Genomic DNA, 26,862 nt, shown 5'->3' with positions numbered 1-26,862 from the left:
CTGCCAAAGCCAACACTACCTCATTATCTACTTATCTACTCAGGAGGTAAACACAGTAAGAAACATACCATCATTGTGTCCAGGACCCATAAGGGAAAAAAAAAAGAAAAAAAGAAAAAGAAACATACCATCATTCCAGCACCAACAACCGTGGCCAAAACAAATTTAATTAATTAATTAATTAATTAATACTATAGAATAATAATTCTATAGTATTATTTACTTTTCAACTTGTTTCCAGTGACAGCCCTTCTTCATGATAAAAGTGCTCAGCTTTTTATGGAGAGCAATCAACAGGTACCTTTACTAGATTTAAGTCACTTGCAAAAAAAAAAAAAAAAAAATCAAGGAAGATGAGGACAAAGCAAATTTCAAGTACCCTTATATCACAAGCTAAATTTCAACTGAAGATATATTTTGACAGCTGCTGTGAACTTCTAGAGCTGGTTATTCTTGGAAACCACCTTCTGCTTACTTGGGCTTCCTTTAGGGGGAATTGTTACCAAAGTTTACTTTGTATGATTATTTTGAATGAATTCGGTGTCCTGAGAATAGTCATGGTGTTAAATTTGAACTTGAATTTACTTTCAAAATTCTAGAGTAAATGATATCTGAGTAACACAAAGCAAGATTGGAGATATCTGCTTGATGAGTTCACTAATACTCTGATAAAATATAAAGCAGGGAAATACAGTAAAAATCTTGTACTCTTAGGGTCACCTCAGGAAACTGTACAACTCTAGGCTTCCTCAACTGTAAAAAAAGAAAGGTTACTATCCTCTTGAGAGAAGTATTAAAGATCTAGGTAAAAATAAAAATGAATATAAAAGGCTTTGTAAAATGAATGCAAGTTGTATGAAATTTAATGATTCATACTAATATAAATATATTGTCCTAATCTCTTTGGAGATCCTATATGACTTAACGTACATGAGTTTATCAACTAAGTTACCAGACAGATTCAGCAAACTACAGCCTGTAGGCCAAATCTGGTGCCTGGCTGATTTTAGATAAAGTTTTATTAGAACACAGCTACACCCATTTGTTTGCAGTAGGCCAGCAGAGCTGAATAGTTGTCACGGAGTCCCTATGGCCCTCAAAAGCAGAAAAAAATTAACTATCTTGCCTTTTACACTCATTGTTTGCCAATCTTTGAGATTGGGCATAAAGTATGATGAGTTCTCAGTTCCGATCACTATTTGATACTTTATAATATATTTCTGTAGTTTTTCTTTTTTTTTGTAAATTTCCCTATAGAGACTGGCAAATTCATTGTGGTATTTAAGGAAAACATGCTGTTTTTCTTGCATAGAAAATAGGATCAGAGTCCATTTTTAATTTATGCATAAAATGATAGCACAGCTAATATAAAATGATATAAAGAAATAATTATGTAGACCAGAGCAAGGAATTAAGAATTAGACAGTATGATTTACTGCTGAGATAAATCCATTTCAGAAATTCAAGTGTTAACTGTATTTAAGTTTACAAGATAATGAAAAAGATCAATTCATACCCTTGTGATATAAGGGAGATACGGAGGTATTTTAACACAGACAGATTCCTCTGAAAAGTGAAATACAACACACAGCCCACTCAGTTTGCAGTAAATACCTGGCCTTCAAAAAAAAACATTATTATAAGTACTTTGGGATCTAATCTTTTGTTCCTGGGAATAAATGAAGAACTTAGTATTTGCACAATTAATCCATCTTTCCAGTCAGATTATTTCAAAGACAAGGCTAAAATTTAAAAAAAAAAAAAAAAAAATAGCACTAAAATTATTTTTTTTAATTATGATCAAACATAGTACAATGTAATTTGGTTCTTGAAGCATCCCCAAGAACTCCCATATTAGGAAAATAACCGCTGGAAAGGCTAAATGACTTGTCCACAATTACACAACTAGCTAGTGGCAGAAACGGCGTGAGAACCCAGGCCTCCTGATTAGAACTGCAGGATTTATGTCATTATGCCATATGGCCATACTTTTCACAGCGTGCTCCCTTTATCTCTGGAATCACAACTTCTCTCAAATGTCTAACATTTTTCAGAGCCTTTCGTGTAATTAACTTAGAAAAAGGCTACCAGCTGGATGCAAAGGTGTAGGTTCAAACAACCTTTATATAAATCTGATGTAAATCAGCAAATGTCTTAATGGCGTATTAAATTTTTATAGAATCGTTCTCCCATAATTAAGTTTATGTTATTGCTCTTTTAAAATTGCTCAGAAGCAAATTTGCCTCTAGGAAGCAAGCTGGGACATATTTTAGGATGGCCATTACTTTAAAGGGGAAAAAAAAAAAAAAAAAAAACTCTCAATTCACTTCCATCTTTAAATATGTTCAGTTTGTCTAAAAATATGTTTTCTTTTCTCTCCTTCCTTTTTTTTCCCCAAAAAAGTAAGGAAATGGAAATTGGGTTTATTCTAGATTTTACCAGCACCTTTACACTTTGATAAAACTCCTGGTCAAAGCTAAAAACAAGTCAATTATATGGTTTTAAAAACAACGGCTGCATGTGTCAGACATGGGTAACCACATTGAGAGGCAAATACATGGGAAAGAATAAGAAGTATCCAGGTTCCTGTTTACACCATAAACCACTATTCCTCATTCGAGAATCAAATATTGCATGCACCAAATACACAGCCCACAAGCACTCAAATATTGACGTCAGATTCTTACTCCAAAAGACTGCATTTATGCAGGGATCCATGATTTATCATAGTTTAAAAAAAAAATCAAAACAAGGATCCAAGTATTCTGACATCAGATTCTTACTCCGGAAAATTGCATTTATGTAGGGGTCCATGATTTATCATAGTTTAAAAAAACAAAATAAGGATCCAAGCATTCTGACCCAAACATAACCCCAAAGAAGATACCTTGATTACCCAAACTTATTACCAATTTGTTAAGCAGCAAATAAGACAGGCAAACAATATTAAACACACAGCAAAAACACTCAAGGGTCTCAGTAAGACCTTAACCAGGTTTATTGATATACATGGATTCATGTCATAACTTCTTTCTAAAGATCTTGTTAAACTTAAAAAGTAAAAACATCTACATCTTTAAAAAAGCAAAACAAAATAAAACTAAACAAAACAGTAACTACAGGTCCAAAGCCCCTTATCCTTAATTTCAAAATACGTAATTCAGATTAGGATGAGAATTGCAAAAGCTCGGTGAACACACTCAAAAACAATAAACTATAGACTTTAAGTGGCTCAATTTTATGATATGTGAACTATATCTCAGTAAAAATGTTAAAAAGAAATAAAAGCCCCTGATTTAAACTGACAGGAGGCTAGCTGTAGTCTTTATCTCTTCCATTTATTGTAAATATTCACATATTTCCCTTCAGAAATACTAAATGTTTCTGACTTCAAAATGCCACCTCGGTACATAATACAGAATTTACACACCCTATCACTTTTGAATAATTAAAACAAATCTGAATTACATAGGGCCTCAAGCATTTTAGGCACTGAATCAGGGAACTTGTAGCCTATATGTGTATATATATCGATATATATCGATATATATAGATATAGCCTAGAGAGAGAGACAGAGAGAGAGAGAGAGAGAGAGAGAGAGAGAGAGAGAGAGAGGAAAGCTCAAATTCTGAAAAAAGTTTTTACGATGCACATCAAAGGAGACATGACATCCTGTGCAGTTTAGGACCCACTAAGACACATGGGAACCGGTGGCATCACATTGTTAGCTAATCTAAGCTGTTTTATATTTTTAATGAAATGCAGGAAAAAGTGTTTTTATCTGAATTATAAAGCAACCTCTGTGGCACAGACTCATCTTTTCCCTTATAAAGCCGTTAGAAATGTACTGCCTGTCGAGGACACATAAATAAGTTAGTATGGTTGATTAGCAATGATACAATATGAAATTCAGAGCCAAACCAAATATTTCAATGTGAACTGGCTCCAAATAATTCTTTTTTTTGCATGGTTCTGAGAAACACCATGCATTTCAGAGCAGGGGGCAGAAGCTGACAGGAGTTTCAGATGCAAATCCAACCTCAAAGGATATACAGGTACAATGTACCTCCTTTAAATCTGCTCAATGTAGGGCAGGTCCATGGCAGACAGGATATGCCCTTGCAGGCCAATGTGATTTTGAGGATCAAGTTCCAAATACCAAGATCACAATGTCAAGATCTCTGGGAAAAGGGATGCCAAAGGAAAAAAAAAAAAAAAAAAAAAAGGATCCAGTCCTCAGTCTCAAGGAGGTTCTAAACCAATTACACACACAATCATTACTACTTATCTAATACCATAAATAATTAGGCCACTCGTTAGTTGAGGAAACTCTATTGAGAGACAATGACCTGCACTGGAAAGGATCTGGATTCAGAATTAGCATTACCTTTGAAACCCTGTCTCACTGCACGCTGATCAATTCAGGGGAGTTCACTCCACCTCTTGTAAAAAGTACACAGAGTGACCTCACAGGGTAACTGCAGCTGTAAATTAGAGACTGTAAATTCCAAAAGAATAGGAATTTCGTCTGTTTTCTTCCTTACTTTATCCTTAACATCTAGAATAGTGCTCATACCTAGATGGCACTTAGTACCTATTTATCAAAAAAATGGAAAAAAATGAAAAAATTAAAAAGCATCTAGCAAATTTCTTGTCACACGACAGGCATGAGGGGGGGATATAAGGAAGTTGACTCTGAACCTAAATGAAATGCACAACCATGAAATGATTTTAAATTATTTTTTAAAAATATAAAACAAGGGGGCGCCTGGGTGGCTCAGTCGGTTAAGCGGCCGACTTCGGCTCAGGTCACGGTCTCGCGGTCCGTGGGTTCGAGCCCCGCGTCAGGCTCTATGCTGACAGCTCAGAGCCTGGAGCCTGTTTCAGATTCTGTGTCCCCCTCTCTCTGACCCTCCCCCGTTCATGCTCTGTCTCTCTCTGTCTCAAAAATAAATAAACGTTAAAAAAAAAAAATTAAAAAAATATATATAAAACAAAACAAAATCCTGGATAAACCGAGCTATTTAGATGTCACTACTTCTCTGCCACTCTCTCAGACTCTTCCTCAACAAGGCTGAATTAGTTTGTCAGACACATGTGCTTCTCTGGCACTTTCTAGGGAATTCTATTAGCACTTAGTGCAGAGTGATGTAATTATTGTATACATGTTTTGTACTTCCTAGGGGCTGGGATAATATATTATCCATCTATGTATTTTTTAGCAACCATAAAACTAACTGTTGCATATGGACGAGCAGATAATTTGTATTTAAAGCCATTGTAAGTAAGTAGCATCCGTCCCAAGGCCAAGTAATGTAAGAATGGCTATTTCCTTCATAACTCTATCTGGGGAGGGGGCGGGGCATGCCTGGGTGGCTCAGTCCCTTAAGCATCTGACTCTCCATTTTGGCTCAGGTCTTGATGTCTCAGTTGGTGAGATCGAGCGCCATATGGGGCTCTGCACTGACAGTGTGAAGCCTGCTTGGGATTTCTCTCTCTTCATCGCTCTCTACCCCTCCCCCCACTCTTTCTTTCAAAATAAATATATAAATATTTTTAAAAATACTATTTGGATCTTCCACTTTAGCTAAACTTGTATAAAAACAGTATTATGGGAAGACCATGCACCTTGGAGTCAGATACTTGGAATGAGACCCCTTCACTCTATGCTATCTGTGAATCCTTGGGCAAAATTACTTCACCTCCATAAACCTCAGTTTCCTTAACTGTAAATGAGATTAATAATACCCACTCACATAGAGTGAACAAAATAATGTACAGAAGACACTCTACCAAGCACACAGTAAGGCATGATAAATGGTTGTTATCATTATTACTGCCAGCTCTGTGTATATGCAAATGAAAGCTAATGGATTCAAATGAGTGATTTCTCTTCCTCTTTGAACAATATGGAAGTCGGCACAGCCCTGGAGAAGATTATACTGCAGAATGCAGGAGAATCAAAGACTACAAATTATCCTGTCCCAAAACCAGAAACTTTAGGCTGCTGCTTTGACAACTTAAATTCAGTCCTTTTCTCACTCAGCCAGCCCATTTTTCAATTGGCACCTCTACATTTTCTCCATTCTTGCTATTTCATCTCTGAAATACGTTCATTTTGGAGTTATCCTCATTTTTGACATTAAGGTTGTCACTGATTCAAATATTAACCCAACAGTGAGACACTAAACTCACATTGTAGTCAAAAGAAACTCTGAACATCTTTAAGATACTACTGGTGGCATTTTTTTTTTAATGTTTATTTGTTTATTGGGGGGGGGGGGGGGGCAGGGGGAAGGCACATAGAGGAGCAGGGGAGGCGCAGAGGGAGAGGTAAAGAGAATCCCAAGCAGGCTCTGCACTAACAGTGCAGAGCCCCAGGCAGGGCTCTATCTCACAAACCCTGAGATCATGACCTGAACAGAAATCAAAGACTCAGTCCAAGGCTTAAACCAACTGAGCCATGCAGGCACCCCTGGTGGCATTTACCCAGCTGATGGGTCAACTGCTAATGCCAAAAATTCCCCCTGCTTCTGAGTTAGTGCATGGTGCCTTGGTGAGCGGGAAGCAGGTAGCGACAAAGAGCTGCCCCAATATTTTTTTTAATGCTCTTCTAGACCAATCTCAGGCTCCACATCATCAAGAGAAAATCCTTCCACTGAAGAGTAACCTACTTCAAACAATAATACACTGTTAGTAAAGGCAATTAACCAAATTAGGAAGAAAAACACACTGTGGTTTTAGTGTCTTTGTGTTAAGTTTCTGGTAGCTACAAAAGTAAATATTCCGTTTGAATGCAGACTTAAATCAAGCTAGACTAGGAAGACAACGTGCAAAAACTTAAGCACTTAACTGAATGAGGTGGGGGGGGGGGTGGACAGGAAAAGGAGGGGCCTGGGAGGATGGAAACAAAAACAAAACAACTCATTTTCAAAAAGTATTCTAGAATTAGTAACATTGCAAAGAGAACCCTGGGTAAAATAAGAAGGATTGAATCTTAATGATGAACTTGAGGGATGGGTACACAGGTCCATTAACACCAGGCAGTCTTAACTGACAAATAGAAAATTAATTCCACAGTAACAGGTTTCTACAAACTGAAGTCAGGGAGGGAAAGTGACAGAGCAGTAGACCTGGGGGAGGAGGCTCTGCTCTCAACCAAGCCTGTGCCTAATTTCTGCAGACCTCACATTTGTGGAGAGAGAAGGGGCAGCATGTAGATACATAGTTTCTAATACCTCTCTCTAGCCACAAAATATTTTTGACCTTTCATGATACTGTATGGAGGTATATCAATGTACATGAGCGGGTCCCAAACCTAGCTGTATCATCAAAATCAGAGGGAGAGCTTTTAAAAGGTAGTTTCTCTCCTGCTGCCTCTCCACCAGCTCCCTGTCAATGCCTCAAAAACAAAATGTAAGCAGACGGAAAGATTCTTATTCAGTAGCTTCCAGTCTTGGGCTGCAATCTCTGGTTTAAAAGTCTCCCCGTGAGACGCTGATGATCATCCCAGTTTGGACTATTCGAAGGAAACACATGATGAAATGAATCCTAAAATCTTGAAGCAGTCACCAACCCCCACCTACCGCCTGTATCATCTGAAGATTAGATCAGACTTTTAAAGTACTGGATTTTCTAAAATCAAAACCAATTTTACCTATTACAGACTTGTCTCAACAAGCCACCGTTACCAGGATTTAGGCTGCTGTAAAAATAATTTGGTCTGAATATTATTAAGGCATCCAAAATATTTCATAAAAATTTTGGCAGCCAGATGCAGTATTCCTTTAAAAATAAAACTTTTCGCTCTCTATTATCTCCCTAGGAGGTGGGGAAATAAACCGCTGAGCATCACCACCACCAATAAAAAGCAGCCTCAATGTTTCCCTGAAAAGGTTTCTCATAACAGATTCTGGAATCAGCTGTAACAATATTGCCTGCCAGGTTTGGGAAAGAATAGGGGAAAGAAAGAGATTAACATTCACCTTTAGGTGATAACAATGCTTCCCCTTTCTTCAAAGAATGAGACTTGAATGCTGCAAGCTATTGCAGCTACTGAACTAATCCTCCTTACTCTAAACCTGGCTAAAGGGGATATACAGGCAACAGGGTGCTGGGGAGAACAGGAGGGGACTCCATTTTCAGATGTATAAGCAACAGCACCATCCTGAGCCAGAAGGGGAAAAAATCAGGCTATAAAATTTCTAGTTGATGCTTTGATATAAACAGTGACGAAAAATTAAGGAATGACTTAAATATATTTGTTTTCAATAGATTAAACAAAAAGAGAAATGATCAAATTGTGTGGTTCAGAAGAATTATCCTTGAAAAAGGTTTGTTTGTTTGTTTTCTCAATATTCTTTACATTGTCAGCACCGGTGAACAGGATAGCAAAAACTCCATTTTTTTCTGATTGACGCTTCACCCTGCATCCCCGTGAGAAAAGCAACAACTACGCTGAGTGCTCTACAAAATGACAGGTAAAAAGTTCGTTACTACTGAAATGTGGAAACACTGTGAAACGCTGATGACCATGATATTTCTACAGGAAAGGAACTTGGCGGAAGAGTGTACATTGACGATATTCATACCTAACAACCCTGCAAGGCAAATATTATATTCCTATTTTACAGACCACATAACTGATGTGCAAGCCGGTCAGTAATTTATCCAAGGTCACAGCAATTTGCATCTAATTCTAGATGCTCCAATCCTATGGCTTTTCCACAATAGCCTTACTAGCACCTGTGCAAGAGGAGAGCAGCCAAACGCCCAATGGTTATTCGAAGTAAACAGCAGTGGTTTTTATACTATTAGATATATTTAACTTTTCATCACATGTCACAAGATCTTAAGAAGAAAGAAGCTACATTCCGTGGAACACCGAAACTGGCAAATTTTTGCCCAACTTCAAGTTAGAAGAAAGATTAATTCTATGCAATTTGGAGTTTTCCATTTCATAGAAGTTATGGAAATACACTCAAATCATTCATGTATCACTTTGGTATAATCTGACTCTAGTATATAAGCATGTCTTTATGCAATTTATTCTAATAGGACACATAACACAACACACACATAAACCCTTTTAAAGGGGAGGGGACAGAGTTTTAACACATTGAAAACTAAGAGTTTAAGATGCACAAAATGCACAAAATTAAAATATTAAGATTTTTTTCTTTTTTTCAGTTTTTAAATACGTAAACTATTTTTAAATACAACTGATATTGCATATAATCAAGAACTCTATTAAATGTACTTGGTACTTAGTTACGTTAAGCAATATTTTAATGGAAATTCTAAATATATTTTCCATTTCTTCTCTTACTAAAAACCAAGTCATTTACTTGTTTTTAAATGTCCTTCATTTTTCTCATGTTGTCCCTGCTGTTTGCTTTGAATCTTACATGAATTATTAGCAAAATGACAACCACATACCAGGTACAGGCACTGTAGATTCTCTTACCATATCAAAGAAATCTTTGCAGTTTATTTCATCTCCTGAAATTAAATGAGTAAACATGTGGAGAGAGAAAGAAAGTGTCCTTTGGAACTGAAACACTGACTTCACTAATCAAGGCCATAATTACTGAGGAAACATGTATTAAATTCTGAATTCATGCTATTTCACTTGATGCAAGAGTTATAATCAGACCAACAGAGCATGCAGGAGCCATCTGGGTGCCGCAGAGTTGTAAAGACAAAAGGGAGCAAGGGCACATTGACCTTCCTAGCACCAAATCATTGCACACTTTGGCTGCCTCTCTTCCCCTTTTGGTTTCTTACCATTCTTTTTGAAAAAAGGAACACTGTGGTCAGTAGGTAAGAACCTGGTGTGAACATTAAAACATGCCACACCATGCAACCTTACTGCACTATCACATTTCATAACTATTTTAACTATCAATAAATTTGATTTAATACTCAGTTTTATCCACCCCACCTCCTACCTGATCATGCCTTTTCAGGAATCTCTAATGCACTCCTGGAATGTGCCTTTCTATAGCTTAAATTTCACTTGAGAGGTCAACACTAAATTAGCATTTCCACCGTTCCCAGCATTTAAGACAGGCAATGACAATGATCTGAAATTTGTGCAAACCACATTGGGTATTTTTTTCTTTTTTCTGTGAAACTGAAGGTACCCAGTTGAATATGAGTAACCAGATAATCATGAGATCCCCCTCAGTCGATCTGATTCCTCTGAGACAGCAGGTTATCGAAAATTGAGCCGAGTGATGTAATACGTATCCCAGACAGTATTATGAGAACAGCAGAGATGATTTCAATGAGACTCATTATTTATTCATCACAAGGTCCAATTTGCGTGTCATTTTCACTGATGGTATACGGAGTTAACTGGTTGAAATTCAGTGCTGATAGAATATTTTATTCTGTATTGTAAAAAGGACCATTTTGAAAAATGGTTCTGTCTTCCTGTAAGGAGTGCAAAACAAAGAGGGATTTTGTACTTGTGGCCACTCACTGTAACATTTGAACATCGTTCAGCAATGCTGGAAGAACGGACACAGGAGAAAGCCCTGAAGGACTCCCTGTTTTTCTCATTAGGAGTATATAATAATATGCTAGATACTATAGAGTAAAAAGTAAAATAATCTAACTTCGAAAAATAACTGCCTTTTTTTTTTTTTTTTTGATGCTAAAGAATGAGATGGCAGGAAACACACTCACTGAATGAGATAAACCTCCTGAATCTGTCTCATCATCAAAGGGATCCTCTCTCAGGTCTGTCCCCAAGTAAGGACACAGAAGAAAGCCTCCCAAGTGGCGAAATGGCGCTAGCCTGGACATTCCCAAGCTTCTCCCATGGACCAGTCGAAGAACAAGCACATTTAAAAATTATGCATTGTCTCCCAACATTGCTAGGGCCACAACATATCTTAAAAGGTCCCTACATCATTATACATACTAGCTGTCTCAATCTACCTTTCCTCATTCATTTTCCTGTTTCATTTCATGCACTGTATCTGCCAAAACCACTGCCCAGTGGTCCCCCGGAACTTCCCAGGAGTTTCCCTCTGTGCAGTGCTCAGGCTCCACCTTCCACTCTCCCTCACCTCTCCAATTATAAATGTCTATATCTGAACCACCATTCGGGGCCCTGCTCAAATGTCTCTGCTCCTGAAAATGCTTCCTGATCCCCTCCGCAGAAAGTACACCCCCTTCCTCGAAGCTGTCCTGCACTCCCAGTGCCTCCCTTACAGCCTCCCCACTTTCCAGCTTGAATTTCAGTTCTACATTTGCATGTGCTATTCACAACTTTCTAGCCTACTCTAAAATGTCCTTAGGGGTAGAATTTTGTGCACTCATCTTTGAATCCCCAGAACCCCTAATACAGCGTCCTGCACAAAGGTGAATCTTAAAAAAAAAAAAAAAAAGATAATCTGCAAATAGATCACCCTTCCAGGTATTAACACTCTAACACAAGCATTACATGAACTGGCAAGGGTAGTCAGCTTCCAAATTTCAATTACTCAACTTGCACTTAAACTGTAACCAGAATACAGAATCATCTTAAATCAGCTGAGCAATGAAGGCAACCCGCAGAAATAAAATACCTTATTAATATTAATCTTTGACTTTCCGAGTTGTAAAATATTTTTGAACCTCACCTTTATTTGTGGTATTATCTGGTTAGCACTGCTGGCATCTATTCAAAGTTTCAAAGTTCTATAGGTCATGAATATTAAATGCTACAACAAGTTTACTGGGATGAAATCCAAATTCATTTGTAAGTACATGACAAATAGTCAGCCCTCCAGTTTCAATAATGCTAGGAAATACTGTGATCAGAATCGGAGTGTCTTGCTATATCTGGATTCTCACAAAGTCAAGTGTAAGGCAAATGAAGGGAAAGAAAATCGTAAGAAAGTGGGAACACTACTTGAAGTAGAATGGCACAGATGTGGACTGAAAAAATCAGAAACAGCAAATATATATTTCATTCAACGCAATCGATATGAGAGTCACATCTTGAGTAAAACCACAACCTAGTCTAGAAAGCAAAGGGACAAAGCTGTAAACGATAACATGTTGGGCCAATGCCATCCCCAGCAGCTAATCAAATAAAAAAGCACATGTGGATTCAATGTGCAAATACCTGTAGGCTATGCGCCTCTCTTTCCATGCTCTTCTATACCGGGGGAGTCACACAAAATAGATGTACAGAAGCACCACATTTAAGATCCTCAGTGTTCCAATCGTGACAAACCCCAAACCTTCAACAGAACGTAAGTAAGCCCCTGCCCTCAGGAAACATTCTCAAGGTAAACCCTGTAAATAGTTTGAAAACAGATGATTATTTGTTACTTTGTGTCTGATCACTGCATCTTGATGTAGAACCAAGCTTACCTAACATCCAAGATAAACTTTTTCACCATAGGCAACCTCCACCATTCACATCCTGCTCAGCATTAAAATGAAAAAGTTATTTCTAGACAGAGATGCCTCGTTTTCCAAAAGCAGCACGGCCTCCCCATTTCCTCTCTCATAATGTAGTCTCATCATTTTATTTACATGAAATAGAGCTACAAAATTTAATTTTAAGAAAAGGAAGTTGTCCAGATAGGGTACATCTTGGAAGCAACTATAGCAAAGCAAAGATAGTCATCTTTACAGAAATTCTTAAAAGAGCAAACTAAAAGGGCTATTTTTCCAAATCAATTTGGGCTATTATTAGAATTGTTACACTGGTTTTCAGATTTCCTTTTTTTAATTTTTTTTTCCACCTGTAACTGAATAAGTGATTATGAGGCTAATAAAGGGAAAAAAGATGTTTCCACATTAAAACAGTTAACAGATGTTAAATAAGCACAGAAAATGGCCACTAGGCAAGCAATGACTGATGTTTGGTAAGTAAGAAAAATGTTGCTTTTGCTGATTTTATTACCCATGTACCTCCTGGGGTCATGGGAGACTTGTAAAAAATTTTGTGGGCAGATAAAAGTGAAACATTTATTTGCGAGGCTAGTTTAAGTGTGTTTCAAGGGCCACCTCCCCCACTTTTACTTTTTGACCACATAAAACTAAAGTAAGTGAAAGTCATCTAAGAAAGGCTAAAATAATCATTTGATGAGAAGTCAAGAAAACTTACTTTTCAACATTTTTCTGACATGCATTTCTTCCAATTGTACCTTCTGGACCCCACTAACCAGGAATGAAATCCTCATTTGTATAAAGGGAAGAGGATTGGATTTCACTTTAACATTTCAGGCACAGATTTTTTAAAGGCCAACTGAAACAAGTGTGAATTCAATAATTTACTGAGTACCTACTATGTGTCAGATGGTGCACCAGATGCCAAGGACAATGGGGGAAACACCATAAATAGAATGCTGAAGCTAAGAAGAAGATCATTTAAAAAAACTTAAGATGTTTATGAACACACATTTTGTTCAAACACACTTCTGAAGATTTTATATTTGGTGTCTTCTTACAAATCTTGTTAACTATTAAAAACAAACACAAGGGGCGCCTGGGTGGCTCAGTCGGCGTCCAACTTCGGCTCAGAGCGTGGTCTCACAGTTCATGAGTTCCAGCCCCAGGTCGGACTCTGTGCTGACAGCTCAGAGCCTGGAGCCTGCTTCGGATTCTGTGTCTCCCTCTCTGCCCCTCCCCCACTCCCACTCTGTCTCTGTCTCTCAAAAAATAAGTAAACATTAAAAACAAAAACAAAAAACAAATCTTAACTATTGACAACCGTATGATTATATTATTTCATGTCATATTCAACCACATTAGTTCATTAGTCATATTCTCTCAATAAGCACTTATTATATAAGTTAAATGTGTTTATGTTTTAGCACACTCAGGATAGTGCCTAGCACACATAGATTATGTATTTATTAAATGCTAAATAAAGTATCTACAATATGCCAGGTCCTTACTATTTTTCACATACTTCAAAAAAAGAAAACTTTCATATTTCCTTTGCAGAACTGCAAACGTCTTTTATACAATATAGATATGTGCATCATCTGCATGAGCCTTAGAAGCCAAAAACTGGCAGCCAAGAATTCTGGCCAAATTCAGTCATCCAAAAGATTTTTTTGGGCCCAAACAGGGTTTATCTGTTTTTAAACTAGTAATTGATTTTAAATAATAAGAAATGTCATAGAAAAATCCAGAAGTCTGTCTTCTTAGAAAAATCTCAAACTTGGGGCACCTGGGTAGCTCAGTCAGTTAAGTGTTCCACTCTTGGTTTCCACTCAGGTCATGATCTCACAGCCATGAGATCCAGCCCCGCGTCAAACTCCACACTGGGTGAGGAGCCTGCTTAAGATTCTCTCCCATTCCCTCTGCCCCCTCCCCAGCTCACCTGCATGCACTGTCTCTCATTTTCTCCCTCTCTCTCTCTCTCTTTCTCTCTCTCTCTCTCTCTCACTCGCTTGAAAAGCAAAGGGAAAAATCTCAAACTCTACCCAACCCAAACCTGTATTTTCTTATTGTAATACTGGATGAAGAGGGGTCCTAGAGGTGGGCAGAATCTTGCTCCCACCAGTCCCTTCTGCCTGGCCCTGGTGCACATTTAAAAGACCCAAAATCTTTTAAAAGGTGCAGAACTGAAACCAACACTGTGAAGAAAGAAGTTGAGTGTGACCGTTATGAGAAAAACATTACTGATGAAACTATCAAAACAGAGAGCCTTGCCCCTCTGGTCCTAATAATTTCCAGCTTTAAGAGGTCCACCATTTTGGGTTTTGAGTACTTGGCTGGTTCACTGGTTTGCATAACAGAGTTAAACATTTGTGCACTGGAGCTTTCTGTTTATATAAAAGTTATGTTTTAATAGGGCAGGGAAGTTTATTTCATCTGGCAAACCATGATGTGGAGTTAATTGGCAAGATATTTAAGATGATTTATTCTTTTAAGGTTGAAAAGGACCTTCTAAAGTCTTTTAATTCACTTCCTTCAGAGTCTCTTCTAACTCACCCCAGGCATAGAAATCTATATATTATGAAGACAGAATATGGAATTTTCTATAACTTCCATATGTAATCTATGCCAGTGTTTACAAGCCCCATAGTCATAAAATTCTAAATGAAAGTTTCTGCCTAAATATTCATGCTTCAGCCTTAGTTGATTCCTAAATCATATGCTTTCAAAACCACTGTATGTTTAAAGACTAGTAGAAGTTCATCTTTTGGCCTTCTCTTCCTTAAAATAAAGAATTACAATTTCCACTGATACTTCTTCTTTCTCTTCAACTAGTATCAGCAGGTGCCTTCCAAACATTGGGCACTCAGCTCACACTGAACACCCCACAATTACACTCTTCACAACATCTCTAAGACAGAACATGAACCGTCTCCATTTCCAGATAAAAAAACAGGTCATTGAACTAGCCTAAGGTTACTTAGCCAGTGTGAGTGAATATTTGATTCCATTTTATTTTCTTCTCTTCCAGGTAAGTCATCTGACTTTGTTTACATTTGTTCATTCATCTTCACATCTTCACAATATAGTAAAATGATCGCTAAACACACGCAAATATGTATCCTAGTTCCAGTGATTCTACCACTTTCTAGGTGACCTTCACACCTCTGGTGTTCTATACCTTTGCTGGAAATAAAGGGACTGGCATAGAAGGTCTCAATGGTCCCTTGCAAATCTATACAATCTGTTACTGAAATGTTCTCATTAAGCCCATTGGCCCAAAATGTGAGAATGAAAGAAAAAGCAGAGTGGAGATAGCGACTCTCAGATTGTTTTGCTGCTTCAACTACTTCCCTTGCCCACAAGCAATGGCTGCCAGACAGTCTAGGCAACTTTCCATTTGGAAACTTCTCAGGACACCGAATCTTCAAAGTATTAAGTCCTTTCCCATGACATGGGGGGTGGGGAGAGGGGTGTTTCACACTCTCTGCTGCTAGGAGTTCCTTTGCTAGCGACATTTCTTATTTTCTTAAGCAGGATGCTCAGGGCAATTTAACTTCAGATAGGGGTGCCTGGTTGGCTCAGTCAGTTAAGAGTCCGACTCTTCACTTCGGCTCAGGTCATGATCTCACAGTGGTACGAACCAAGGTTTGTAGTTCAAGCCCCACATCCAGCTCTTGCTGACAGTGCAGAGCCTGCTTGGGATTCTCTCTTTCCCTCTCTCTCTGCCTTTCCCCAGTTTGCTACCTCTCTTGCTCAAAATAAATAAATAAACTTAATTTTTTTTTTTTTTAATTTAACTTCCGGGGTCCCTGGGGGTGGCTCAGTCGATTAAGCATCTGACTTCGGCTCAGGTCATGATCTCACAGTTTCTGGGTTCAAGCCCTGTGTCGGGCTCTGTGCTGACAGTTCAGAGCCTGGAGCCTGCTTCAGATTCTGCATCCCTCTCACTCTCTGCTCCTCCCCCACTCATGCTCTGTCTCTTTCAAAAATAAACATTATTTTTTTTTAAATAAACTTAAGATAAAGAATAATTTCTTATTATAGGTATGTCCCAAATAATTGTATGGGACACAATTATAATAAGGGTCTCTATCAGCAACTCTGTCCTTGAAAATATGCTTAGAAAACTGAAAATGTCTTAGAACTTTAAAAGGTCCTAAAATCAAGTCCTGAACTGGTATATCAAAATCATTTCGTATTCCAGGAGATGGTAAAATGGAAATTTTGTAAAATGTCCAACCACAATGTTTCACAGGCTATCGATGCAAAGTCCTCAAATAGTCTCCACAGGACAAAGACCATGATTTATATGTATTCTATCTGTCTTTCCAATAAAACAAGAAAGCTTGTTTTGTTGTTGATGTGGTTTTAAAACAAAAGAAAAAAAGAATTCTCTCCCTAAATCTCCCAGAAATAATAATTAAAATTGATTTGAAATTAAGAATTTGACTTTCAAACTATTGTTTTTAGGTGTCAAACTCAACCTAACCAGAGTTTTCTTTTAAAGTTTCAACATATAATCGAAATCACAAAAGAACTTCATTAAGCACTTGATACTTGAGTTCTAACTGAAAAGGTTATGCTTCCCCACAGAGCACAGAGAGCAGCAGTAACTACTCTGCCTACTAAGTGAAGAAAAAAAAAAGTCATTAAAAAATAAATAAATGTTTCTATTTCCCTTAATTTTTCCTTCACTTCAATTTCTTCCCAATTTGATTTTAAGTAACATCGAGAATTGACAGGGTGAGGGGGAAGAACTGCCAAAATGAGAAAAGTTGACTGCTTTCTCAAGGTAAGTATCCAAAATCACAGCTCCTCACTTAAGTGTCCAAAAGGAAGGGGGAACTGGCCTAGAACAGGACCAAGATTTGCCGGCACTGGCCAAGTGCATCTTTTATAACTAAAAGGCACAACAAGGGTAAGTTCAGTATGAATGAGATAATGGGGAGATGGGAAAGAGGCAGTTTCTCAAGGTAGCTTTGTCTGTCCAATGCCTTCCCCTAACACACTAGCCAAAAACTGGTCCTCTTAGGTGGAAGAGATCTGAAAGTGCTTCTGTGACCTTTAAACCACAGTGCATTTGAAAGCACTGAGGGAATACAGAAGAGCAAATATTAAGCCCTGAGGCAAAGGCCTTAATTGGCCTCAGGGCAAAATTTATAATAACCTCTTTCTGTTTTGACTCTTCTATTCTTATTCAGTACAACAAGGAAAAGGTGAAGATGATTCATTGTTTAAGAATTTGAGTTCCCAGTGCACTGGAGAGAAGGGCTGTTTTCCAAAGTCAGATCAGGAAAAGTACTATTAACAAATGGCAGAGGATTTCCCCTCTACAGAGTTTAGCATCTGGCTCTATTATCAGCTCTGATACTTTTATAAATACACATTATAAGCAATTTACTGGATTACAGAGAATTGGGGCCGAAATAAAAAATGAATAAAAATAAATACTAAAGGTGCATAATCTTTACAAGGCAAAACTGTCCAGCTACCAGAACCCTTTGAAATCATGAAAATCAGAAACCCAAGACATAAAACAATCAAGGAATGAAACCCATGTTAGTAGGGAAAGGTCAAAAAGGACACTTCCACTTACTGAAGATCAAAACACAGCTTATTTTAAATTCTCTTTGAAGAGGGACAAATTTGCTTTTTTTTTTTTTTTTTTAATTTTTTTATTTTTGGGACAGAGAGAGACAGAGCATGAACGGGGGAGGGGCAGAGAGAGAGGGAGACACAGAATCGGAAACAGGCTCCAGGCTCCGAGCCATCAGCCCAGAGCCCGACGCGGGGCTCGAACTCACGGACCGCGAGATCGTGAACCTGGCTGAAGTCGGACGCTTAACCGACTGCGCCACCCAGGCGCCCCTCAAATTTGCTTTTTAAATGGGGGAAAAGGACCAGGCAAGGAGGCTGCTCAGTAACCCAATGCTCCAGCGCCCACAATCACTTACTTTGTAAATGGTAGGTAAGATCTGTTTTATTTTCAGCCTGTGAAAGACAAAGACATCATAAACTGCCGACACAGCCAGCACGGTCACTCCTTGTTCCTTCCACAGCATGCTGCATCCTGCGCACAGTCCTGTCCCCAGGAACCAGCCCCAAGTCCTGGCCGAGGAGCCTCTTGTAGAACAGTGTTTGATGTAGCACAGCAAGGAGAGGAGGAAGAAGAGACTGGCCCCGACATCGGCCCGTCCCACGATTCCTGCCACGGCCTCCGTGTGGATGGGGTGAGAGGCAAACATCAAGCCAGCCATGAAGGTCCAGTATCCGTCCCCAAGGAGTATCTTCGAGAAGCTCGTGAAGACACCAGTGACTGCTGCATGCAGCAGGACATTGACGAGGTGATAGCTCCAGGGATTCAGCCCTCCGATGGCATGGTTCAGGCGAAAAGAAAGAGTGCAGAGTGGCCGGTAGGATTTGTGGCTGCCACTGTGGGTTAGAAGAGTCCCCCAAAAATCATTGTAGAAAATGTGTGTCCAGGGAGTTTCTGGGAGAAGGTCTTGATTAGTCTTGATAGCACGGCTAAAAAAACAAAATGTTTACAGAAAGTCAAATATAAAATTTCGGAAAAGAAGAAAATACACTTGACTCTTGTCCTACATGGGGTCGGGGTGCCGACCCTCATGCAGTTGAAAATCCAAGCATAACTTCTGACTCCCCTAAAATTTAATAGTCTACTGTTGACCAGAAGTCTAACCAATAACATGAACAGTTGATTAACACCTATTCTGTATACGTATTATATAGTGCAGTCTTACAATAAGGTAAGCTAGAGAAAACATTATTAAAAAAAATCATAAGAGAAAGTGCATTTACAGTACTGTATTTGTTGAGAAAATCTATGTATAAGTGGACCCATGCAATTCAAACCTATGTTGTTCAAGTGTCAACTGTATATGACATTGCTAAGACACTGCCTTCTGGGAAGCTGTTATCCTGTGTATGATGGGATTCCAGGTATGCAGGATTAATGCAAATGAGCCTTACAGAAGCCTTTACATATAGATTGAATTCAGATCCCCCCCTTAATGCTTACTGACACTACAATTAGGACTGTATGTCTCTTTCTCAAAAGTTTTCTTGTTTGTTCAAATGCAAGTATGTTTGAAGAATAAATGCAGTTTCTATAGGTGGTTTAAGACTTACTACAGCAGTTGTCAAACAACGGCCTTAAAAAATCATGGAATGTATGGGCTAAAGATGCAGATTACGGGTGCAGGTTGATGTGAGGTCTGAGAATCTGCATCTTCTACAAAGCGCAGTGCAGGTGTTACTAGTGATCCTCGTGCAGGTGATCCTGGTGCAGAGATCTGCTGAGAGCAAGGATGAACTCCCTACTAGAAATGAAATATACCTTAGACAGAATATCTGTGCCCAGAGCACTGCTTCTCATGCACACACACAAATCACTGGGGGATCTTGCTAACAGGCAGGTCCTGAGTCAGTAGGTCTGGGGAGGAGCCGGAGATGCCACAGTTTTAACAAGCTCCTGGGTGATGCTGATGCTACTGGTCCTTGGGCCACACTTTGAGTAGCCAAGGGAGAGCCGGAGAGGCTAGGAAGAATGTCTCTTCCCTCATCCAAATGTCTCCCTTTTCTCCTTCATTCTAGAAAGCTTCAGCCTTTCTCCCTCTGAGTTTTCACAGGACTTGCAATCATCCATACCAAGTGCTTTGTGTCCTGCTTCTGAGAACTAGCAGTTACAGGCCTGCATGCCTGGTATCTGCAAACAGACTTTAAGGAAGGATAACCTAGTAATTCGCTGAGGACTTGCTATCCGCCAAGCACTGTAACAGTCTCCTTGGCTGTATCTTGTTTAATCCTTAGAGTAAATGATGAGGTACAGATTATCTACATCTCTCAAGTGAACAAATTATGGTTAAGAATGATCAATCGATAATAGTAGCAAAGTCACACAGCTGGAATCAGCAGGGTAGAGTTTCATGGCTCGCGCTCTTTCCACTCTGTTGCAGTTCCCAAAATGTGATGATCTACCTACCACTGCAAGTATTTTAGAAGATACACAGGCAAACCTGGTAAAAAATTTGAATGGATATATTTATTTTAATGTGTACTTGAAAGGAAATTTAATTATCAAATCGAAGCTGGATTTCACAGATGTTTGCTCAGAATGAAGCTGTTAAAAATGAAAGACTCAACGTAAAGACAAATATTAAGGAACCCACAGTACTGGTATATGCAGACAAGGTACAAATGTTGGCCTGTAAATGGTTCAGTTTGAAGGATCCCTGCTCTATGCCATTATATCTTCCAGAGATCAAGGTGGCATCTTGAATGTCTGTACCCCTAGTCCATCTCCATACTTACAGAACACAATAGAGGCACGTGAGTTAGAAGGACAGAGAGAGGTCAAGACATTATTAGAGGCCTCCATTATTAGAAGCCTCTTGCCTGGTGTGATGTCAGGGCTTTTGAAGGCTGTGGGCATTTGTACAGCTGAAGAATATGTGATAGAAAGCCACCTGATGACTTTAACCTCTAGCCCCCATCGGTTCAGCTTTTCACTGTGAGGCAGGCATGATCAAAGGAATCTCCACACGAATATTACCAAAACGAGGTTGGAAAAGCCCTGGACTGAGGGGAAACATGCTCCGTAATTTACCTGAGCATCTTCAAAAACAGGAAAACGCAACAGATCCAACAGATTAAGAAACCCATCCAAGGTGACACAGCCAGAGGAAATAACAGTTAGTACTCCAGTTGGGGTCAAATGATGGGGCAATGCTCATTTTCAACTGCTTCTTTAACTTGTTTCCCAATTAGCCTCTCTGAGCTTTAGTTTCTGTAACAATAATAGTTTCACCTTGAAAACAGCTAACACTCGCAACTGTGTATTTATCTTCTATATAGAGAAGCAAAGAACACTGCTTTGCCAGTACGAGTGTTCTGGAGACCTAGCGCCAATGACATCTGGGCTCTGTGAGCTGTTGTTGCTACTATTCTATAAAGACTGGGGTACGGTGTTCAAAAACTCCCTTACTAAAGTCAGCTTGACTGACAGTCTCTGAAATTAGATGCAAATGGGGGTTAGAATTAAAACCTATCAACAGTAGTCATGATTATCTTGTTTGAGCCAAACACCATGCTAGTCCTTCTACATATATTATTTATTCATGAGAACTCGTTGGACTTTTCTAGATGCTCAATAAAAGGCTGAAGGTCTATTAAAATCATGTCTTAAAAAATATTCAGTGTGGCACAGATTGTTGTTCTCCAATGTCTGTTCTCCCCTTTTCCCATACTCATAGATCTTTTAGTTTTTAGCTGGGTAGATAGTCATCTGAAAAAATTATTTCATTTCCTATCTTCCCTTGCTGTTAAATACGATCATGTGACTATTTTTTGGCCAGTGCAACATAAGCAGAATGCTACACGCTACTTCTGGAAAGTGTCCTTAAAAGCAAAAAGCTTAGCATTATACCCTCCCTCCCCCACTCTTTGCTCTAGCTGAAGCACAGATGTAATAGCTAGACTTCCAGCAGTCATCTTGGGCCATAGGGAATCCTTAGGAATAGAAGTCATGCTCCACAGAGCACAGCAATAAGACTGAAGAAAACTGAGTCCCTATTATGGTAGACCATACCAGCTTTAAGCTAACTACCCCACCATTTTGTGAGTATGAGAAATAAATCGCTATCTTGCTTAAGCTGTGATATCTTGGGTGTTAGGTAGTAGCAGCTGAACCTCGCCATCAGTGAAATCCTTTGTTAACAGAAGACCTACTATATCACAGGGGTTTGATTTTCCATATTTATTTTTATTTTTACAAGTCTCCGTGTATTGACTGTGTATTAAACGAATTTCCATATAAATTGGCTTTTAAAATATTAGAAACAGATGTTACTCTGGATCCATTAAATTAAAACACCCTGCTATGACATTCATCAAGAGTCTAACCCAGAAGTAACTGCTTAAGACTTGATGGGTTATAATTAAAATTTAAAAGAAATATGAAAAACTGCCAAACTGCCAAACAGCGTTGTCAGAGCTGATTTCAAACAATTCAGAATGAAAAGCCAACTGGCCTCTACTAAACATTAACCTAGATATTGATGTGAATTTATGTAATATCAATGCAGAAACACTCTTGCCATTGAAGTCAGGGCAGTAGAAAGCTCGATGGCAAAGCATTCTGGGAGAAGGCTTTGCTAATGCAGTGAGGAAAGCTGGAAAGCACGTTTTGTTCAGGACCATACTTCATCCTTTCACGGCGGATCCATATAGGATGGAGAATCAGGTTCTTCAAACCAGGTTTTCTACATGCTATTAGTTCAGCTCCATAACCAACTGAACAAAGACTTTCTTGGGGGGTGGGGGTGGGGTAGGTGGGGGAAGCATGTATTCTTTAAAAAAGCTATACAAAGTTGCCAGAATTTCTTATATTTATAGCAATAAATCTAGTCATCTGTGGAAGCCGACAAGATATACTGTATATCTAACTCTCACAAAACAAGGGTTTCAAGACAAAAAACAAAATTCACAAATCTCATAGTTTTGCCATAAGAGGAAACTTTGCTGAGACACAGCCCTAAATTTATATCGCAGAAAAAAATATAGGGGACAGTTTTAATGGAACAAAATTGAAAGAGCAAAGGAACACTTTACCCATGTGCAAAACATGTTATACTAAGGGAGACTTTAGTATGATAAAATTCTCTGATGGGTGTTATCTGCTTAGGCAGGTTTTTAGTTAGCCAATGAATATTATGGCAAAAGACATGAAATAAGACTAAATTGTCCCGGGCTTTAGTATATAAGTCATGTCACACATGCAAGTCAGTGATAAGGGATGTATTACGCATCCCTCACATCATATTAAGAAAAATATGAACCAAAAGGGCTTTAATAGAATCTAAATAATCTGCCAGCAAAATGAGAAGTAAAGGTAATCATTCAACACGAAGCATAATAGATTTTCACCCATTTGCATTTTCTTACAAGAGTCCAAAATGGAAATGGCAAAACTACTTCTGCTCTTTCTCAACTAATGAAAAACCTTAACTCAAAACAAAATTTCAGACTGATACAATTTCTTAGGTTACTGCTATGAATTGGTGTTGAAAATTCAGAAAGACACTAAGGAATTAGGAAATTTTCCACTCCGGGAAAGGTGAAGAACATCGGAGCAGCAGATGTGAAAAAGAAACAGTTGCAGGCAGAATTCTCCAGAGAACACATGACTGAGAGACTGTCTTTTGAAGCAAAAACATCCAGTCCCTCAAGTCTTCAAGGAGGTCTTAACCTGTTCCAGTTTTGTTCATTTGTGGCTCTTTGTTTTTGCTGCCTTATGATTTTTCCTTTAGGAAATGTTGACAAAGGCCAACACTATTGTAAAACTGATGAATGGTGTGACACTGCCATCCTAACTGTCCTTGTGTGTGTTTCTCTCACTGCTATTTTTTCTGTCCGTTGACCTTTTCAGTCACAAACACCCACATAAATGACCATGAGTCCATCAGAGCAGAAATGATGCTTCCATTCTTCGAATATCAAACGGCAGCCTCTTCCAAAAGTGTTTTCAATTGTTCTACTGAAAGGTAAGTAGAGGACAAACTTTTAATTAAAAAAGAAAAAAAAATTCAAATGATGGGTTGAAATTGGCTCTAGAAGAGAGAGAAGGAAAAGAATGACCTTTGTTAACCTGCCCTACTTCAGTGCTACCCAAGGATGCCTGTCCATGCCCTGGAAGGACAGTGAACTGCAGAAGTTAAAAAAAATTGACTCCAGAGCCAATGAAACTAGGGTCCAGGGTGCCTCAGTTTTCTCATCTGTAAAATAAGGATACTAAATATACATGTCTTACAGGGTCATTGTGAGGAGTAAATCCGTAAGCAGAAAGTACATTGTTACATGTAATATAATGTGTATATATAACATCATATATGTTATATGTTAGCTGCTATCATTATTAGTATTAGTATTACCATCAACACCAAGCACGTGCTGCTAGCCTTCATTATGTTTATAGCCTTCAAAATCTCCGGATCATGGTCATGAGTATCTATCTCACTTAAAATTCCTCTAAGCTTTAATGACACTCCCAAGATAATACACATCTATGAAGTCTTACCTTTGGTCTTTAACACATTAGTCTCCTGAGTTTCCGCCTCCCTTTTAGGCTACCTCTTTCTAACTCTCCTTGACTAGCATCTCCTTCGCATTTTTCTCCCAAATATGGATGCTTCTTTCCTGGTTCTGTTCCCTGACCTTTCTCTCTACACTTTCCACCTCTATTGTCAATCGTCTCCAACATCTCCAACTCAAGAGTTGCCTTCTCCAGCTGTGTCTCCAGTCTGGGTGCTGTTCATGAGCCACCACTTCCAACTGCCCACTTGATCTCCACACCTGAATGGAAGGAAGAGTGATGACATCCTGGTTCCTTTACTACCACCGCGAGTACTACCTTTGGCCAGTTAGTCTCTCAAAAGCTCAGTGTCCTTACCTACGGTTGTCAGATAATAGCACTTCCCACAAACTGTTATGTTGAAGATCAAACGAAGCAATGTTAACTTCAAATGTTTGAAAATTACAGAGCCTGTGTAATGGATACTTGCTGTGGTTTGGGGCCCCTTCTAGTTAACAGTGTCCTATTTTGCTTTTCTTTTGAGAATAACCCACATTGACTTTTAGTCCATATGGATAGGGTGAGGCTGCCCTTACCTCCTGATGAAAGGTCATCGATGATTTGGCCAACTAATGTACTACAGTCCCCCATCCTCATTCCTGGCCACAACAACTGATTTAGCAGCCAGCCAGTTCAATCAGAGTCAAATACAACCCCAAGAGTCTACTGTGAAAGAACATCTTCTTTGAGAATGAGATGAAATACTGGGCTGCTAGAGAATTCCCTGAAAACAGAGTCTGCCTAGGAATGAAGCCAACACCAGAGAGCCCAGATCTAGGAGACAAAGAGACCATTCCTACTGCAGCTGGATCCCATCATGCCTGAAGCTAATAACACTGTTAAATAAACCAGTAAATGCTCCTTATTCATGAGTCACTTTGAATGGTCATTTGGACATCTACAACCAAGAGGGTGCTAAACAAAACAGGATGTTGGACTTACCGATACTGTTAGTTGCCCTTTTAGCATCTTAACTTGGTGAGACCAAATCCCAGTACTTTTCCCCACCATCTACCTCCTTTTTCATACAAGTCCCTCATTAAGTACCATCATTCCTCCAACACTGTTATCAAGGTTGTGCATGAGGGCTCCTTCTCTCTTTGCTCCTACATCCATTTTTAAATTGGTTAAGAATATTTTAACACTGTTCAGAACCTCAGAGAAAATCCAACATGCAAGTCTCCGTTGAATCTACCTTTAACTTCTCTGTTCTAGTCTCATTCGGGCTTTCATTACGTCCTGCCTGTACAGCTTAACATGCTTACTAAAACTGCCTGTTCATGTTTCTTTCCTTCATTAGGCTGTTAAGTCCCCTCATGGAAGGAATCAGGCCCTATGTTTTCTCCCAGTGCCCAACGCATATTCGGCTCATAATAAATATTTGTTAAACTGAACTCAATAGTTATCCCTGACTGCTTTCTTTCCCGCTCTGATCCACTATACACATGCTGTGGAGAGAGAAAAACTTCCTGATATATAAGTCTAACACCACTACTCTACTCCACAAAAATCCCTCATCATGCCCTATTTCTTACCATAATAAACATCCTTCACAGCCCAGCATTCATAGGCATCCCCATTATGCCTTCTAGGCCAATCTCCCATTACTTCTCCATACGCATTTCAATGTCATCCTAACTTCCCAGCCTCTAGGCCTTTGCTCAAGTCATTCCTTTCCTTCCTCTGCCAGGGCTGCTGTTCAGTTACATACGTCCAAGTATGCTACAATCCCCCATGCTCATTTGTGGTGCCACAGTCTCCCCCAACATCGTTCACAGCTATTGTTACAAATATGCTTAATTTTGACATTGAGTACTAACACATTCCCATTAATAACTCTGACTTCTTAATACAATTAACAGGGTTCCTAAATGGGATGATATGTGGAAGATATTTCAGAAGGAGCAGGAGGAAATCAACGTGTTGAAAATGGGGCACAAGTAATTCTGATATTCCCTTTTCCATCCCCAACTGAAAATCACTGCCCCCCCAAAAAAAGGAATTTTGTCATAAGAAAATTATTTACTAAAAAGAGAGAGAGAGAGAGAATTATTTGCTCACCCATATATATATTCGTTTATTCAGTGATAGACTAGACACTTACATAAAGGGCACTGCAGATAGAATGGTGAGCAAAATAGATCCATCAACTTTGAGAAACAGCCTAGTAGAAGAGGCAAGTAAGTGTACAGACAATTTCACTGTACTACGAAAAACACTACTTTACCATGAAATCCCTACCGCTATAGGAGAACAAAACAGACTCCCAACAGTGTTAGAAGATCCAAAGCTTCCTAGAGAAAAGCATGGAAGG

General features: G+C 38.9%; 1 protein-coding gene across 1 annotated transcript in view; it reads right to left on the bottom strand.

The window, feature by feature from the left end:
• The window catches only part of TMTC2 (transmembrane O-mannosyltransferase targeting cadherins 2), a 412,397-nt gene that overhangs the window by 238,427 nt on the left and 147,108 nt on the right, over positions 1 to 26,862 (bottom strand). The window contains exon 2 of the mRNA XM_078449640.2: positions 18,355 to 18,925. Within this exon, the coding sequence (XP_078305766.2) occupies positions 18,355 to 18,925 (571 nt within the window). The remainder of the gene's footprint in view (positions 1 to 18,354; positions 18,926 to 26,862) is intronic.

This window comes from Panthera onca, chromosome B4 (assembly GCF_046562875.1).
Source record: "Panthera onca isolate mPanOnc1 chromosome B4, mPanOnc1 haplotype 2, whole genome shotgun sequence".
In the NCBI taxonomy this organism is placed as follows: domain Eukaryota; kingdom Metazoa; phylum Chordata; class Mammalia; order Carnivora; family Felidae; genus Panthera; species Panthera onca.
Note: the sequence above shows the minus strand (reverse complement) of the source record. Positions and strands in the feature narration are given on the sequence as shown.